The sequence below is a fragment of the Colobus angolensis genome, unplaced genomic scaffold (assembly GCF_000951035.1).
Source record: "Colobus angolensis palliatus isolate OR3802 unplaced genomic scaffold, Cang.pa_1.0 Scaffold40, whole genome shotgun sequence".
Lineage (NCBI taxonomy): Eukaryota > Metazoa > Chordata > Mammalia > Primates > Cercopithecidae > Colobus > Colobus angolensis.
This window is the reverse complement of record NW_012117377.1, coordinates 9,625,930-9,645,570: the sequence shown is the minus strand read 5'-3', so window position 1 is coordinate 9,645,570 and position 19,641 is coordinate 9,625,930. Positions and strand designations below refer to the sequence as shown.

Sequence of the window (19,641 nt, the reverse complement as noted above, 5' to 3'; positions counted from 1 at the left end):
AAAAAAAAAAAAAGATTAACTTTAAATTTACATTTAACAAGTATTAACTTTAAATCAAATTCACATATAATAATATTTGTTAAATGTAAATGGGCTTAACCTTAAATGTAAATATAAATGGGCTAAATGTCCCATTTAAAAGACACAGACTGGCAAATTAGATAGTCAAGATCCATTGGTGTGCTGTATTCAGGAGACCCATCTCACATGCAGAGACACACATACACTCAAATAAAGGGATGGAGGAAGATGTACCAAGCAAATGGGAAGCCAAAAAAGCAGAGTTTGCAATCTGATAAAACAGACTTTAAACCAACAAAGATCAAAAGAGACAAAGAAGGCCATTACATAATGGTAAACAAAATGAAGGCAGAAATAAAGATGTTCTTTGAAACCAATGAGAACAAAGACACAGCATACCAGAATCTCTGCAACACAGCTAAAGCAGTGTTTAGAGGGAAATTTATAGTACTAAATGCAAACTGGAGAAAGCGGGACAAATCTAAAATCAACACCCTAACATCACAATTAAAACAACTAGAGAAGCAAAAGCAAACAAATTCAAAAGCTAGCAGAAAACAAGAAATAACTAAGATCAGAACAGAACTGAAGGAGACAGAGATGTGAAAAACCCTTCAAAACATCAATGAATCCAGGAGCTGGTTTTTTGAAAAGATTAACAAAATAGATAGTCCACTAGCCAGAATAATAATGAAGAAAGACAGAAGAATCAAATAGACACCCTAAAAAAAAATAGAGGGGAGGTTACCACTGATCCCACAGAAATACAAACTACCATTAGAGAATACTATAAACACTTTTACACAAACAAACTAGAAAATCTAGAAGAAATGGATAAATTTCTGGACACATACACCTTCCAAGACTAAATCAGGAAGAAGTTGAATCCCTGAATGGACCAATAACAAGTTCTGAAATTGAAGCAGTAATTAATTAGCCTACCAATCAAAAAAGCCCAGAACTAGATAGATTCACAGCTGAATTCTACCAGAGGTACAAAGAGGAGCTGGTACCATTCCTTCCCAAACTATTCCAAACAATAGAAAAATAGGGACTCCTCCTCCCTAACTCACTTTATGAGGCCAGCATCATCCTGATATGAAAACTTGCCAGAGACAAAACAAAAATAGAAAATTTCAGGCCAATATCCTTGATGAACATCAATGCGAACATCCTCAATAAAATACTGGAAAACCAAATCCAGCAGCACATTAAAAAGCTTATCCACCACGATCAAGTCGGCTCCATCCCTAGGATGCAAGGCTGGTTCAGCTTACACAAATCAACAAATGTAATCCATTACATGAAAAGAATCAATGACAAAAACCATATGAATATCTCAATAGATGCAGAAAAGACCTTTGATAAAATTTAACACCCCTTGATGCTAAGAGCACTCAGTAAACTAGGTACTGATCAAACCTATCTCAAAATAATAAGAGCTATTTATGGCACACCCACAGTCAACATCATACTGAATGGGCAAAAGTTGGAAGCATTCCCTTGGAAAACCAGCACAAGAAAAGTATGCCCTCTCTCTCTACTCCTATTCAACATAGTATTGGGAGTTCTGACTAGGGCAATCAGGCAAGAGAAAGAAATAAAGCATATTCAAATAGGAAGAGAAAAAGTCAAATTGTCTCTGTTTGTAGATGACATGATTGTATATTTAGAAAATGCCATAGTCTCAGTCCAAAAACTCCTTAAGCTGATAAGCAACTTCAGCAAAGTCTCAGAATACAAAATCAATGTGCAAAATTCACAAGCATTCCTCTACACCAATAATAGACAAACAAGAGAGCCAAATCAGGAGTGGACTCTCATTCACAATTGCTACAAAAAGAATAAAATACCTAGGAATACAACTTACAAGGGACGTGAAGGACCTCTTCAAGGAGAACTAAAAACCACTGCTCAAGGAAATAAGAGAGGACACTAACAAATGGAAAAACACTCCATGCTCATGGACAGGAAGAATCAATATTGTGAAAATGGCTATACTGCCCAAAGTAATTTATAGATTCAATGCTATTCCCATCAAGCTACCATTGACTTTCTTCACATAATTAGAAAAACGCTTCTTTAAATTTCATAACGAACCAAAAAAGTGCACATATAGCCAAGACAATCCTAAGCAAAAAGAACAAAGCTGGAAGAATCATGCTACCTGGCTTCAAACTATACTACAAGGCTACAGTAACCAAAACAGCATGGTACTGCTACCAAAACAGATATATAGACCAATTGAACAGAACAGAGGCCTCAGAAATAACACCACACAGCTACAACCATCTGATCTTTGACAAACCTGACAAAAACAAGCAATGGGAAAATGATTCACTATTTAATAAATGGTGTTAGGAAAACTGGCTAGCCATATGCAGAAAACTGAAACTGGACCCCTTCCTTACACCTTATACAAAAATTAACTCAAGTTGGATTAAAGATTTAAACATAAGACCTAAAACTATAAAAATCCTAGAAGAAAACTTCGGCAATACCATTCAGGACACAGGCAGGGGCAAAGACTTCATGACTAAAACACCAAAAGCAATTGCAACAAAAGCCAAAATTGACAAATGGGATCAAATTAAACTAAAGGGCTTCTGCATGGCAAAATAAATTATCATCAGAGTGAACAGGCAATCTACAGAATGGCAGAAAATTTTTGCAATCTATCTGTCTGACAAAGTGCTAATATCCAGAATCTACAAAGAACTTAAACAAATTCACAAGAAAAAAACAACACCATCAAAAAGTAGGTGAAGGATATGAACAGACAATTCTCAAAAGAAGACATTTATGCAGCCAAAGAAACATATGAAAAAAAGCTAATTATCACTGGTCATTAGAGAAATGCAAATCAAAACCACAATGAGATACCATCTCATGCCAGTTAGAATGGTGATCATTAAAAATCAGGAAACAACAGATGCTGGAGAGTATGTGGAGAAATAGGAATATTTTAACACTGTTGGTGGGAGTGTAAATTGTAGAAGACAGTGTGGCAATTCCTTAAGGATCTAGAACTAGAAATACCACTTGACCTAGCAATCCCATTACTGGGTATATACCCAAAGGATTATAAATCGTTCTACTATAAGACACATGCACATGTATTTTTATTGCAGCCCTATTCACAAGAGCAAAGACTTGGAACCAACTCAACTGCCCATCAATGTTAGACTGGATAAAGAAAATGTACCACAAACACACCATGGAATACTATGCAGCCATAAAAAAGAATAAGTTTATGGTCTTTGGAGGGATATGGATGAAGCTGGAAACCATCATTCTCAGCAAACTAACACAGGAACAAAAAACCAAACACTGCATGTTTCCACTCATAAGTGGGAGTTGAACAATGAGAACACATGGGCACAGGGAGTGGAACATCACACATCAGGGCCTGTTGCGGGGTGGGGGTAAAGGGGAGGGATAGCATTAGGAGAAATACCTAATGGAGATGATGGGTTAATGGGTGCAGCAAACCACTACAGCATATGTACACCTGTGTAACAAACCTGCATGTTCTGCACATGTATCCCAGAGCTTAAAGTATAATAATAATAAAAAAGAAATATAACAAAACCCAGCAAAATAATAATAATAATAAAAGAACAAAGCTGGAGACTTCCTGCTATCTGACTTCAAACTATAATACAAAGCTACAGTAACCAAAACAGCATGGTATTAGTACCAAAACAGATATATATGGCAATATAGACCAATAGAACAGAACAGAGGCCTCACAAAAAACACCACACATCTACACCCCTCTGATCTTTGACAAACCTGACAAAAACAAGCAATAGGAGGAGAATTCCATATTTAAAAAATGGTGCTGGAGAAACTGGCTAGCCATATGCAGAAACAGAAACTGGATCCCTTTCTTACACCTTATACAAAAATTAATGCAAGATGGATTAAAGACTTAAATATAGAACTTAAAACCATAAAAACCCTAGAAGAAATCCTACGCAATACCATTCAGGACATAGGCATGGGCAAAGATTTTATGACTAAAACGCCAAAAGCAATTGCAACAAAAGTCAAAACTGACAAATGGGATCTAATTAAACTAAAGAACTTCTGCTCAGGAAAAAAAAAAACTATCATCAGAATGAACAGGCAACCTACAGAATAGGAGAAAAACTTTGCAATCTATTCATCTGACAAAGGTCTAATATCCAGAATCTATAAGGAACATAAACAAATTTACAAGAAAAAGACAAACAAATCCACCAAAAAGTGGGTAAAGGATATGAACAGATAGTTCTCAAAAGAAGACATTTATGCGGCCAACAAACATGAAAAAAAGCTCATCATCACTGGTCATTAGAGAAATGCAAATCAAAACCACAATGAGATACCATCTCACACCAGTTAGAATGTCAATCATTAAAAAGTCTGGAAACAATCATTAAAAATGCTGGCAAGGATGCAGAGAAATAGGAACTCTTTTACACTGTTGGTGGGAGTGTAAATTAGTTCAACCATTGTGGAAGACAACGTGGCGATTCCTCAAGGATCTAGAACCAGAAATACTATATGACCCAGCAATCCCATTACTGGGTATATACCCAAAGGATTATAAATCATTCTACACAAAGGATTATAAATCATCATGCTATAAAGTCACATCCAAATGTATGTTTATTGAAGCACTACTTACAATAGCAAAGACTTGGAACCAACCCAAATACCCATCAATGATAGACTGGATAGAGGAAATGTGGCACATATACACCATGGAATACTATGTGGCCATAAAAAAGACTGAGTTCATGTGTTTTATAGGGACATGGGGTATAACTAAAGGGCTTCTGCACAGAGTTTATGTCCTTTGCAGGAACATGGTTAAAACTGGAAACCATCATTCTCAGCAAACTAACACAGGAACAGAAAAACCAAACATGGCGTGTTCTTACTCATAAGTGGGAGCTGAATAATGAGAACGCATGGACACAGGGAGGGGAACATCACACACTGGGGCCTGTTGGGGTGTGGGGGGCAAGGGGAGGGAGAGCATTAAAACAAATACCTAATACATGCGGAGCTTAAAACCTAGATGACAGGCTGATAGGTGCAGTAAAGCACCATGGCACATGTATTCCTGTGTAACAGACCTGCACGTTCAGCACATATATCCCAAAACTTAAAGTAAAAATAAATAAATAAATAAATTATATATAATGTAAGAAATATTTCTAGGGAAAAAAAAAAAAGCCCTTGCTCCAAGTCTTGGTGTCTTAGAGACCTCATTATAGCAGCATAAACTGCACTCCAAGCTTCTACTAATTATGCTTTAATTTTACCTTGAATAATAAAAGAGGAAAGAAGGATGCTTCTAAATATCTAGGGAAAAAATAATTCTATACGTTAGGTCACACATACTGAGATTCAATGTATGCAACAATCAGACCTCAGTAAGTAATGAATAAGTCATTATTCACTATAATTTTTATAAGATAAAATACTAAGAAAAAAATGAGTTTATGCACATTTTCAATTGCATAGACAGTGAAGGAAAGAAAAAATAAAAACATTAATATATACTAATCAAATCAACAAAAATTTTATGGTGTGGTATCAAAAGGAATAAACTTTTTTCCGTGTTATAGTTTCCACCATACTTGTCAATGTAAATGCTAATAATGCTAATTCCTGGATATAAGGTTTGAAAGGGAACGTGGAAAGCTAAAAATAATTAATCTTTCATGGTGGTCAGTTTATAAGTATAAATTTACTTAATTTCATCTGTTTTTGTCATAATAGCTTTGAAAATTAAAACAATAGGCTGGACACAGTGACTCATGCCTGTTACCCCTGCACTTTGCGGGGCAGAGGCCAGTGGATTCATGTGAGGCCAGGAGTTCAAGATTAGCCTGGCCAACATAGCGAAACCTTGTCTCTACTAAAAATAAAAAATTAGCCAGGTGTGGTGGTGCACACCTGTAAAGCCAGCTACCTGGGAGGCTGAGGCACCAGAATCACTTGAACCCAGGAGGCGGAGGTTGAAGTGGGCCAAGATTGTGCCACTGCACACCAGCCTGGATGACAAAGTGTGACTCTGTCTCAGTAAATAAATAAATAAATAAATAAATAAATAAATAAATAAATAAATAAATAAATAAATAAAATTTGACTTCAGCAGAATTGAGGCCAAAACAATAAGAACTTGCTACTCATCTAGATCAGTTAAAATACTTTTTGATTTTTTATTTCCTTTCATTTCTGCATCACAATGGCCATATAAATTATTTAAAACATGAACGATTTCTAAAAGTACATTTAGAAATTACAAATGAAGGAAGACAGATGCTACTCTTGAATAAATCATCTGTATTTTGACATTTATCAGACAAACATAATAAAAGTTTGTGTTTTTCTTTTGTCTTGCTTTTTGTTTTCTACTTACCTGATTAGAAATGGATGAAACTTCTTTGCCTGGAGGATTAATAAAAGAAAGAAAGAAAGAAAGGAAAGCATTGTGAGACTTTTGCACCATCATGGATTGAAGGAAAAGGTGAAAAAAACAGAGTGTAGAAATAATAAAACTGCAGAGGCCTATTATCTAAACATCTGACATTACCCCATCTTATAACTGAAGTTCTCAAGACTGAGTGACAAAATCAAGAAAGAACATGTGTTCTGAGATACCATCAATAGTATGTTCTTTCTGTAAATAAAGCACATTAATGTACTGAATAAAATGGATTTCAAAATTTGGTAATAAAATGTTCATAAATGTGCTGTCAATGCAATATAATAAGCATAAAGAAAGAATGATTATAGCTGCAAATTTAAGATATAAATTTTATGTAAATATTACAGGAAAATTATACAATTCTTTAAAATGAACACTCACTATAGAGGTAGGTACAGAAATAACACGAGTAACTATTTCAAGTTACATACAAATATGCAGATTCATGTTGATTCCATCTGTGAATGGTGAAGCAATTTACATATGTGTGAATCTGAAATTCACTACTTTTTTTTTTTTTTTGAGACAGAGTCTAACTCTGTCGCCCAGACTGGAGTGCAATGACGCTATCTCGGCTCACCGCAACCTCCGCCTCCTGGGTTCAAGCGATTCTCCTGCCTCAGCCTTCCAAGTAGCTAGGACTACAGGCACATGCCACCAGGCCCAGCTAATTTTTGCATTTTCAGTAGAGAGCCGGTTTCACCATGTTAGCCAGGATGGTCTCAATCTCCTGACCTCGTGATCTGCCCACCTCTGCCTCCCAAAGTGCTGGGATTACAGGCATGAGTCACTGCGACCAGTTGTCTGTTCACTCTTGTTAGTTATTTTTGCTGTGCAGAAATATTTTAGTTTAATTAGATCCCATTTGTCCATTTCTGCTTTTCTTACAATTGTTTTTGATGCTTTTTCATCATGAAATATTTGCTCATTCCTATGTTCTGAACGGTATTGCCTAGGTTGTTTTACAGGGTTTTTATAGTTTTGGGTTTTACATTTGGGTCTTTAATCCATCTTGAGTTAATTTTTGTATATGGCATAAGGAAGGGGTCCAATTTCTATCCTCTCCATTTGGCTAGCCAGTTAACCCAGCACCATGGATTGAATAGGAAATCCTGTCCCCACTGTTTGTTAGTTAGCAACATAGTATTCTTTATTTGAAATTTGGTAAGGGGATAGATCTCAAGTGCCCTTGTGTCCCCACATTCATACAGGATGGTAGCTATGTATAGTGATCGATATATTAATTTGGTGTAGTAATCATTACACAGTGTATACATACATCAAATCATCGCATTGCACACCTTGAATATAGGCAATTTTTATTTGTCAGTTATACCTCAATAAAGTTGGGGGTAAAAATAAACAGAGAGTTTCCTTTAGATATATTTGTCTACAGGGGCTGAGCCCTGTTATTCATAACTGAAGATTTTGAGTAATTACATGATTACTATACCTAGATACTATGGCAAACAGAGCAAATTCTTTTTTTTTTTTTTTTAAAGACAGGCTCTTGCTACATTGCTCAGGCTGAACTCTAATTTCTGGCCTCAAGGAATCCTTCTACTTTAGCCTTCCAAGTAGCTGGGACTACAGGAGTGCACCACCAACTTCTTTCAACTTCTTGAGAACAAAATAATACACTTTTTAGGGGCCAGGCGTGGTGGCTCACGCCTGTAATCCCAGCACTTTGGGAGGCCAAGGTAGGTGGATCATGAGGTCAGGAGTTTGAGACCAGCCTGGCCAACATGCTGAAACCCCATCTCTACTAAAAATACAAAGATTAGCTGGGTGTGGTGGTGTCTGCCTGTAATCCCAGCTACTCGGGAGGCTGAGGCTGGAGAATCGCTCGAACCCGGAAGGCGGGGGCTTACAGTGCGCCGAGATCACGACACTGCACTCCAGCCTGGGTGACAGGGTGTGACTCCATCTCAAAAAAAAAAACACACTTTTTATCACCTGCTAATATTCAGAGGCCCTATTTTAGAACACCAATATACAAATTAAAATCAGTAGAATTTTGGTTAACTTCTTTCCACAAACGTTTCTTAAATGTCTCTCAAAAAATAATATACAAATATTACTTTAATACCAAGAATGATGTGATCAATTTTATGAAAGAGTAAGAACTCCAAGCAGCCTCTTCTGCGATCTGTTATTACAATAGGCTCAAGAGTGTCTGCTAATTGGATGCTTAAATTTGCACTTCCCTACTATGAAAAATATTACACAGCCATGACTTACTTTTATCTTGATCTTGAAGTTTTCTTTCAAATGTAGTCATTTCCTGCCTACAAGGAAAGAGATCGTTAACATGAGATACTCCAGGTTCTCCCAAGCTGAAAATGCCTTTCAAAGCATTTGGTTGCCCTTAACCTAAGGCCATTGTGAGATTTTCCATGCAAATATTAAATACAATTAAAAGGCTGCTTACTCCAGCCTTTTTTGAAAAACCACAAAAATCTAGATAAACAACGAAAAGTGGAAAATAAAGCTCCATACAGCAAGAAGCTAAGGGAATTACTAGCTTATCAGATATATTATCGCATGCATGGAAAACATACGTATAATATAATGAAATTTAGGACAATTCAAGAGAGAAAATTGAAAGTTTTGAAATTTACTTTTCTGCTATTCTTGATGAGGGTGTATAAATCCTTAAAGGTAAATGAGAGGGTCTTACAAATTTTAACTAAAACTTTACGGTAATAGACATTAATAAGTGTGGTGGCCAGGTGCAATGGCTCATGCCTGACCCCAGCACTTTGGGAGGCCGAGGCAGGCAGATCACGAGGTCAGGAGATCGAGACCATCCTGGTCAACACGGTGAAACCCTGTCTCTACTAAAATACGGGAAAAAAAAAAAAGTAGCTGGGCACAGTGGCATGCGCCTGTAGTCCCAACTACTTGGGAGGCTGAGGCAGGGGAATTGCTTGAACCAGGGAGATGGAGGTTGCAGTGAGCCAAGATCGTGCCACTGCACTCCAGCCTGGTGATAGAGCAAGACTCCATCTCCAAATAAAATAAAAATAATAAGTGTGGGCCAGTGATGAAAGAAATAGAGATTATTTTTAAAGGGACACAATTTACACAGTAAAGAGGGTTCAAAGGTGGTAGTGAGGAGATGGGGTTGCCAGCATATCACCTTTTATTTATCTGTCGATCAGACTCCTAAATTTAAGGGGAAATATGAAAAAAGGACATAACTCGTAATGAGCTGCCCGCCTCAAGGACAGTCAGTTACACAGTACGGAGATGTGCCTGGGCTGAGGGAAAAATATTTTGTGAGGAAGTATTCTAAAACGACATGCCACAATCACCGCCTGGATTTTGCAACACAGCAGAGACCCCTCCTGGAAGCCTGTTGGGCACCCACAAGCAAGGAAATAAAGGAAAGTCGTGAGTTTCTTGAAGGGAAATCCCGGCACCCGGCCAGCCCTGAGAAGTAAATGAGCAGCCCGATCAGCAGGAGGAAACCTGGACCTCCACCACATGCATCCTCTGGCACACAGACCCCAGGCGCGGGGGCGCTGAGGACTGAACTCCCACTGCCAGGCTTTGTCTGCGTTTCTTCCTGAGGAGCCTGAGAAAGTCACGACCAGGAGCCAGACCTTAGCATTCCTTTCTCTTGACTCCACATTTTTAGACAAAGTTTGCTTCCTTAAACAATAGCAAATCAAAGAATCTTTCATTCCACCTGTGACCCATAAGGCACCCTCCCCCTCAGCTTCAAGGTATCTCAACCTTTTAGGCCAAACCAACTATAACCTCCATGTACTCATTTACCATTTTTTTTTAATTACTATTATGCTTTAAGTTCTAGGGTATATGTCATCTCCCTGTAAATTCCGCTTGCTGGAAATTTACCCTTGCCTTTTAAAACCCTTGACTGTCAGCCCTTGAAGAGGACAGGTCTGAAGCCTGAGGGACCGATTCTCCTTGCTTGGTGACCTGCAAATAGATGTATCCTTGGTCCTGCTGCAACCCTCAGTGTGGATGTTTTTGGCTTTACAGCACCAGGGTGAGCTGCCCTCAGTTTGGTTCAGTCACAGCCATAGCTTGTTTCTCTTCTGCACCCTCCTTAAACACACACGCATACACACAATTTTATCTCACAGATGATCTACTTTCATTCAGAATACTAAGCACAAAGTTACAAAGATGAACTGCATAACAAAAGCAAAACAAAAAAAGCAGAAACAATATTTAGAAGCAGAAAAATAATATCTGTTTATTACTGTTAATAGTTATTAACAATAATAAATGGAGAAGGAACAATTATTGGAATAATTACTAATAATTATTGTTAATAATAATTAACAATAATAAATGGAGAAGGAAAATAGACTGGCCTAAACCAGGAAAACAATTGTAGAGAATAATATTTTTATGTTAAATTAAAACAACATTAATGGGAGAGGAAAGAATCAAGAGAAGTTAGCTAATGGGTACAAAAATATAGTTAGCTAGAACAAATAAGTCCTAATATTTGATAGCACGATGAGGAAAATTACAGTTAACAATAATTTATTGTACATTTCAAAATAGCTAGAAGAATTGTAATGTTCCCAAGACAAAGAAAAGATTGGTGTTTGAATAGATGGATATCACAAGTACTCTGATTTAATCATTACACATTGTATACATTTATCAAAATATCACATGTACCACCCAAATATGTACAAGTATGATAGCTATATCAGTTTTAAAAATAGGCCAGGTATGGTGGCTCATGCCTGTAATCCCAGCACTTTGGGAGGCCAACGCAGGTGGATCACTTGAGCCCAGAAGTTTGAGACCAGACAGCACAACATGGCAAAACCTTGTCTGTACAAAAAAGGTGTATATTATCCAGGCATGATGGTGTGCACTTGTAGTCTCAGGTACTTGGGAGGCTGAGGCAGGAGAAGTGCTGGAACCCAGGAGGCAGAGGTTGCAGTGAGCCGAGATTGCGCCATTGCACTCCAGCCCCGGCGACAACAGCTAGACTCGGTCTCAAAAAAAAAAAAAAGATCTAAACAAATGAAACAAAAGTATAACAAGAGAAAAGTCATAGAATAAATACTTAAATCTGAGAACTGACTTCACAGGGGGAAAAAACAAATGGCACGGAACACTGAGATATGGTGACTACAGACAGTGACAACATGTGCTTGAAATTCGCTAAGAAAGTGGATCTCAAGCGTTCTCATCACACACAAAAACAATGGTAACTGTGTGAGATAATAAATATATTAAGTAGTTAATGTACTTTATAGTGATAATCACTTCACCATATATACACATCAAAACATCATATTGTATACCTTCAATACGCACAATTTTTGTTTTTCAATCATAGCTCAAGAAAGGTGAGAAAAAAATTTAAAATAAAGACATATGTATAAAAGAAAATAATACATGATTAGGGGGTGGGGGTAGGGAACAAATAATGAGTTTTTGAACTTTCATGGGGAAAATGTATGTGAAACCAAGTCATCAGGAAGGCTGCTTAAGGTGGCCCAGCTCCACAGCCGCAGAGTGGAATTACACTCACTAAGTTGTGAGGAGAAAGATATGATCCAAGAACTGTATTACTCTCCAAGGAAAGAAAACGTATTGTCAAATGTCTTAGTACTGAGATAATCTAAAACCTATGAGGTCTTTAGGAAAGAAATAAAGCAAACATTACTGCACAACCACATTTGGACTTTGTAAAATGCGAAGTTATGTAACAAAGCAGTTGGTGAATGAAGAATTCAGCCACTTGGTTATCTGTCATTCTGAGGCTCTAGCCACAAAATCCAAACCTGTCTAAGTCCAGGCTGTGGATTATCAGCACCTACTGGTTGTCCACTCTGCCTTAAATACAGTGGAACAATTCTGCATGCTGTGGCCACTGGAAACTTCCAGACAGTGGCAGGAATTCCTGAATTTCTAGGAATCCTCTTAGATTTTCTTGACATCTCTCATGAACTAAATTGTGTCCCCTTAAAATCCACATGTTGAAGTCCTAATCCCCAGAACCTCAGAATGTGACTGTATTTGGAGATACGATCTTAACAGAGGTAACTACATTAAAATGAGGTCATAAGATTGGGCCCTGTTTCAGTATGATTGGTGTCTTTGTCAGAACAGAAAATTTGAACACAGTCATAACACAGAGGGAAGACCATTCGAAGACTCGGGGAAAAGACAGTCATTGACAAGCCAAAGACAGACTTCACAAAACAGCCCACCTCTGCCAACATGTTGATCTCAGACTTCCAGTCTCTGTAATTGTGAGAAAGAAAATTTTGGTTCTTTAAGCCACCCAATCTATGGTACTTTGCTTAAGAGCCTTAGTAAATGAATACAGATTGATATGTGGGAACTGGACTAGTCCATACTAATGAAACAGGACCTCCCTCTATCCTCCCTATCCGAGAGGAAGCTGCCTGCAATGTCCCCTGGTGTCTTTGATCTCCCGTCACAGGGACCTTCTCACACTCTGGAAGATGAAGACTTTAGCAAGACCGTCATTTCAGAAAAAGAGCTGGACAGGAGATGGCATGATAGAGATTAAAACCAACAAACACCTAATACCGTCATGAATTGCTACACACGAAACTATTTAGAATCCATATGAAAGAAAGAAAAAGAAAATATGACAGGTTACTCAAATAAACCAGTAGATTAATTTCTCTCAGCTGATAACAAGTAGGAAAAATAATGACAGTGAATATCTGAAATACACAATAATGTTTCTCTAGCAGACAAATTTCAAAATTATGATCTTTGAACAAAAGATTACATAATAGATTTTCAAAATCTAGGCACATAATGATGTGCACAGATACCAGCTAGTATGTATTGAGTGTTGGTGCCAGACTGTCATAGTGCTGATGAAATAGGCCGTGATTTCTTTTTCCATAAACACAAGCTAAAATTGTAGTATTTTAAGGCTATTTTGCATATGAAGAACCCAAAATTTACAGAATGTAAGTAATTTGTCTCAAAGTTAACATATAGGACAAAGAAAACCTTAATAAAATCCATAGAGCAGAAATAACACAGGCCATACAGATACTGGTAACAATGACATAAAATTTAAATTATATTTTAGACTACAAAACAATATTTGAAATTTAAAAACTACTCAGGTCCAAGAATAAATTAAAAGTTACAAAATATTAGATAATAATAGTATTTCCTTTAATTACACATAGGATACAGGTAAAATATTATTTAGAGGGAAAGTTTATATTCATATATGCTTCCATTCCTAAACAAGAAAAATTGAGAACAAAATTTTTAAGTTTTGAATTCAAAACAATTAGAATAGCAATAATTTTAAAAACTAAGGAAAGCAAAAATAAGAATGCAATAAAGATAAAAGCAATGATACTATGACATCCTGGAAAAAATGCAAAACAGAAATCAGATCAGTGGTTGCCAGGGGTTGAAGGGAAAGGGAGGGTGGTAGGAATATTCTGTATCTTGATTGTGGTGATTACGTGACTGTGTACGTTTTTCCTAAACTTATCAAACTGTATATATAAGTGAAGTTTACTGTACTATACCTCTATAAGCCTACATTTTAAAAGTCAAGTGACTTGAAAGAGCTCATACTGTCCTTTCTGTAAATATGTTTTAATGAATAATATTCTGGTAAGAAGCCAATAATCAAAAGTGACTCAGGAAGATATAGAAGATCCAACTTTATTCAATAGACATCATCCTGTGAAATTAGCCAAAAAGGAAACTGACTTCTCAGCCCACGTGAAACACATATTTGACTGCAATTGACTAGAATGGTAAATGGTTCAGATCTTCCTCACCATGCTGACTAGTGAAAGTTCCATGAGTCGTGCTCCTAAAATTTTCTTGCATGAGAAAACCCTAACGGCATTTAATTTATCTACATTTAGTTATTGTCTGCTTGTAATAAAGACTTGCTGGTATTTGAAAATGTTAACACTTCAGTTCCTTTAACAGAAAAATATTAGAGAATGACATCTAGTGCAGATCTCACCTTAGACATGATGAAACAAAAGCCTAGTTTAAATGACTAGTTTATGCCTAAATTAAATGTCTAATGTAAATGCCTAAATTAAAAGTCTACTTTAAAAGACGCTATACAGAACTGATTCACAGCAGCTGATAAAAGAACCTTGGTTCAATAACATCGCCAAATCATTGCTATCTCCTCTCCAGCTACAAACCATAAGGGGAGTGGGGGGAGTGGGGAGAGCATGAGACAGGGTCACAAGATAGGCATAGCCAACTCCACTGTCCCTGAGGGCTGACTCATGAAGCCAACTCTCTCCTTTGGCAGGAAAGTGTTATTCAAACATTTAGGAGGGGGCTGATGCCTGCAAACATCATTTCACATCATCAACAGATACCTGACTCATCTCCTCAATCCTCTGCCCCTTCATACCATGGAAGAGAAGAAGAAGCCATCTCAGAGACAGAAACCAAGACATTGAGATGAAATGATTAAAAAAGAGCTTAGTGCAAAAATATGAAAAGCCTATGTGGTTAACCAACAAAGCAGGGTGTTTCTGTTCATCTAAGCTGAGGCAAGATATCAACATCTAGATATCTACCATTTTTCCACTCCATTTTTTAATCTTTTTTCCATTGAGTGTCTTGTGAGGGTTGAGAAACAGATAAACACTAGCAAGTGAAACAGATGTGACTTTAAAGTGCGTATGGTCTATGAAGGAAGTGGACTATAAACAGCTCAAACAACATATAGAGCTACAAGTTGAGATAAAGGCCACAACAAATATAGGTAGTCTCTAGTGCCATAAAACCATGGGGTGCCGAAGCAAAGTTCCTCCATAATCTTTCAGAGAAGGGCATGAGGGCCAGCATCTCCAGGAGGAGACATTATCCATCAGTCCAAGTGCAAATATGGACATTTGTTTTAATTGTGAAGTAAAAGACCAGCTTGTAGAAACGCCCTAAAGGGAGGCTGAGCTTGGTGGCTTGAAGAACATCAAATAAAAGGAGAATGCGTATAAGACAGTGAGTGAAGGCAGAGGGTGAGGAACCACGTCGGAGAGATGCAGAATCCAATCCTAATAGAATTGTAGGCCCTGGTGAAGAGTTTGCATTTTATTCTGAATGCAGTGAAGAACCATTGAATGGTCTCAGGCAAGGAAAAGGCATAATGAGACATGTTTTCCAAAGATTATTCTGGCTACTTGTGAGGAAAAGGTGGGAAATACGGCCACTGCATACAACCAACCAAAACCAGACATCCTTTATTCTATCTTTATGTTTCTACACTCACATTATATAATCAATAGAAACAAAACACGTGGCTAACACCCTGTCTTTCTTATTTAGACAGAGTCAGTGTCTAACCAGCTGCCAAGTCATGAGGGTAATCACCAAAGAACTCTGTTACAGTGGCCCTGAGAGGTGTTAGTTCGAGTGGGGCACAGACTCTGGAAGTAATCTCAGAGCAAAAAAAAAAAAAAAAAGACTCTGATATGCTCTGTTCTTACCGTTTTCTTTCCTCATCTGGGTTTCCTTTCCTGGGCTTCTTTTGATTCTCTCCCAGGCAACTATATGGAAACACAAAAGAAAAAAGAGAGATTGTTACTGCCCTCCACATTTTTCACCTTCTTCTCTAACTTTCTGTACCATTAAAACCAAACCCGCCTTTTCTTTTTGACAAACTTCCCTTTCCTTCAAAATCAACAAGCAGTCACAGACAGAATGCATTTCAGAACTTAACCACAGAAACCAGGCCTCTGATGGGACAAAATGCCCATAGTCTGACTTTTGATTCTCTCAGTCTTTGGATTTATTGTGACCCGACATGCAAACTTTCTGAATCTCCAGAAGAGGTGAGAGCTCCCAAGAAGCTAGAAAGACCTTAACAACAGGGAGGCGCCACTTCTGCAACAACCTGAGGCAAGCTGAGCTGCTTGTACACACCTTTGTGGACTATGAGGACTGTCAGTCTTGGCCCGCTGAACCACAGCAAGCTTCTCGGGGCCCTGCTGCATGTGGCCATTCATGTGCAGATAAGACATTGGGATCTTTACATACATTCAGGAAAGCTGACTTTTTCATATTACTCTTGGTGTTTTGCCATCAGTTATCATCATCTTTATAATAATCAGGCAAACACTAAATGATGAAGTTAGAGAAATCAGGTGATTTGCATGGTTAACACAATAGTTAGCTGCTTGTGTTTGTGACTACTTTCTACTCCACCAGTTGTCCAAACATAGCATTTCTTTCACAGTTTTCTTTTCCTCTGTTATCACATTTGGAGCACTGGTCTATCCTTCTGCTTCTAGGTAGCTTTGCATGTAAGAGCCTCATCTCTGCTTACCATCCGGATTCAGGGAAGGCATTTCGAACCAACGCTGAGAAAGTGCCTTCCCTGAATAGAGCTCATACGTATACGTTCAAGAAACATTGCTAGATATCAACACACAAGGCCACTAAGCAAAGAATACATTTGTTAAACATAAAGGAATATCAATTTACAGAGGAGGGGCTTTTTATAGAATCAGTTGCTGATGTAGAGATTTTGTATAATAGTCTCAATCACAGTCAAATCTGGATGTAATGTTGATTTAATAGTGCAGATTGTAAATCAGGTAAAAAGTAATTTAAGTGTCTCCTTTTTTCCCCCTTTTCCTGGAGTTTAGTTTTCTCATGATTCCATCTTTCTAAACTGGTCAATAAAGAAAGAATTTGGTAAAATAATTGTCCTTGGGGTTATTAGTGATCCATTGACTTATACATCTAAAGAATGTTTGTATTTTAAAGTTGAAAACAAGACAGGAAAGTACTTAGCATCAGTACGGACCTAATTGGAATTCCACATCATTAATATTATTGAACATAACTGGATACTAAATTCTACTGTGAATAAAGTAAAAAGTGTTTTTCTTAATCCAGAGGGATTCAGATAATATCAGGCCATAGATGATGTACAAAAATTTGTTGACCAAATTAATAAATCAACTAATACTCCATTGTTTTTAAAAATAGGTATTTTATTAAGCTTTAAAAGTATCTTGGACAAATAATTAAGATTATGAGTAATTTTTTATACCTTCTGTGTTTTTTCTTCTTATTTTTAAACTTTCTAAATGTTGGATGTTGACTTATGACTTCATAACTCCACAAAGAAAGTCTTAATAAACATCCCCCAAAATCAGCAATTTGCACACGATTTCTCCAACTATCAAGCAGTAAAATTACAACCCAAGAAGCTATAACCAAAAGTGTACATGTCTAGGTATAATTAATATTCTAAATAATCCTTATGTTAAACAGGGAATCATAAAGGAACTTTCTAAAAACACAGAATAAAATAATAATGCAAGCTGCACAAGACTATTTGAAAGATAAAGTGAAGTGTGAAGAAAATAGCTTGCTAAAATACATTCATAAGAAAACATAAATGACTAATAATGACAAAGTAAGCATTTATCTTAAGAAGTTGGGGCCGGGCGCGGTGGCCCAAGCCTGTAATCCCAGCACTTTGGGAGGCCGAGACGGGCGGATCACGAGGTCAGGAGATCGAGACCATCCTGGCTAATACGGTGAAACCCCGTCTCTACTAAAAAATACAAAAAAAAAACTAACCGGGTGAGGTGGCGGCGCCTGTAGTCCCAGCTACTCGGGAGGCTGAGGCAGGAGAATGGCGTAAACCGGGCGGCGGAGCTAGCAGTGAGCTGAGATCCGGCCACTGCACTCCAGCCTGGGTGACAGAGCGAGACTCCATCTCAAAAAAAAAAAAAAAAAAAGAAGCTGGGAGAACAAAAAGGAAACAAGAAAGTTGTGGGTAAAAATAAATATGATAGGGAACCATATCTTAGAATAATATCAGTAAGATAGCAAAAGTCTGGAAAGACCAACTAAAGAAATAAGGAATGGAGACAAAAATATAATGAAAACAGAAAGTGCAGAATAAGTATTACAGACATACAACAAACATGATGAAGAATTATTTATAATAAACATGATGGCTTAAAATGAGTAATATCTTGGAAAAATGAAATAAAAAACTGACACACGAATACCATCAATAATAAAAAATTCCAGCTTATGCAGCTGCATTCACAATTTACCAAACTTCAAGTGACAAATATACTCTCTCATACATAAGATGTTCCAGAAAGAAGAAAAATGTAAAATGGTGCCAACCCATTTAATGAGATTGGTAAATTTTCATTTCAAATTAAGTAAATCAAATTTTAAAAAATCACAGGTCCAATTCAATCATGAAAATAGATGCAATAATCCTCAATAAAATATAAGTTAACTAAATCTAAAACTATGGTAAAATTGCACACATCACAATCAAATGGGTTTTATCCCAGAAATTAAAAGATAGGTAATTAGCAAAAATATTTATTAACACAATTAACCACTTTAGAAGTCTAAGAGAAGACTCATGAGGTTATCTCAATAGTTTAAAAATGCATTTGATAATGTTTGGTCCTTATTAACAATAAAAACCCTCAGAAGAGCTGGGTGCAGTAGTGCATGCCTGTAATCCCAGCTCCTCGGGAGGCTGAGGCAGGAAGATCACTTGAGGCCAGGAGTTCAAAGCTGTAGTGCACTCTGATTGCATCTGGGAATAGCCACTGCACTCCAGACTGGGCAACATAGCGAAACCTCATCTCTACATGTTTTTTTAAAAAGTAGAATCTCCTTATTTTGATAGAGGCAATATGCCAAAAACATAAATGCCAAATATAAATGTAAAAAATATACAGCAACCTTAATGAAAACAAATTTAGAAAAAAATCATTATGATCAGTTACAAGACAATGATGCCTAAGAATTCTGACACTGTTAAATACAATTATGCTATAAAACATGAGAAAGATACCTATAAGATTTGTAAGAAACAAAAAAGAATAGAAAAATCTTTAACTTTACAGATGATAAATTAACTATGTAAACCCAGTAGGATTAAAAACCCATGAAAAAAAAAATGAGAAATTCAACAAGGCTAGTGGATACAACGTCATCAATAACATTCCAACAATAACGGGCTAGCAAAAAATGTCATTCACAGATTTATTACTGTTGCATATGGTATCTAGAAATCTATCTAACAAGGAATAAAAGAAAAAAAAGTGAAAGCTCTATTAGACTACATTAAAGAAGATTTGAATAAACGT

The 19,641-nt window shown here is 37.0% G+C and overlaps 1 protein-coding gene across 6 annotated transcripts in view; it reads right to left on the bottom strand.

Annotated features, from left to right (window-relative positions):
• Window positions 1–19,641, bottom strand: part of GCSAML (germinal center-associated, signaling and motility-like) — a 52,885-nt gene that overhangs the window by 5,362 nt on the left and 27,882 nt on the right. For 3 of the 6 annotated variants that reach the window (XM_011955750.1, XM_011955752.1, XM_011955751.1), the window contains 3 exons: window positions 15,988–16,047; window positions 8,753–8,799; window positions 6,443–6,471 (listed from right to left, as the gene is read on the bottom strand). In XM_011955750.1, the coding sequence (XP_011811140.1) occupies window positions 6,443–6,471; window positions 8,753–8,799; window positions 15,988–16,047 (136 nt within the window). The remainder of the gene's footprint in view (window positions 1–6,442; window positions 6,472–8,752; window positions 8,800–15,987; window positions 16,048–19,641) is intronic. The other 3 variants (XM_011955755.1, XM_011955754.1, XM_011955753.1) reach the window with 1 other exon arrangement.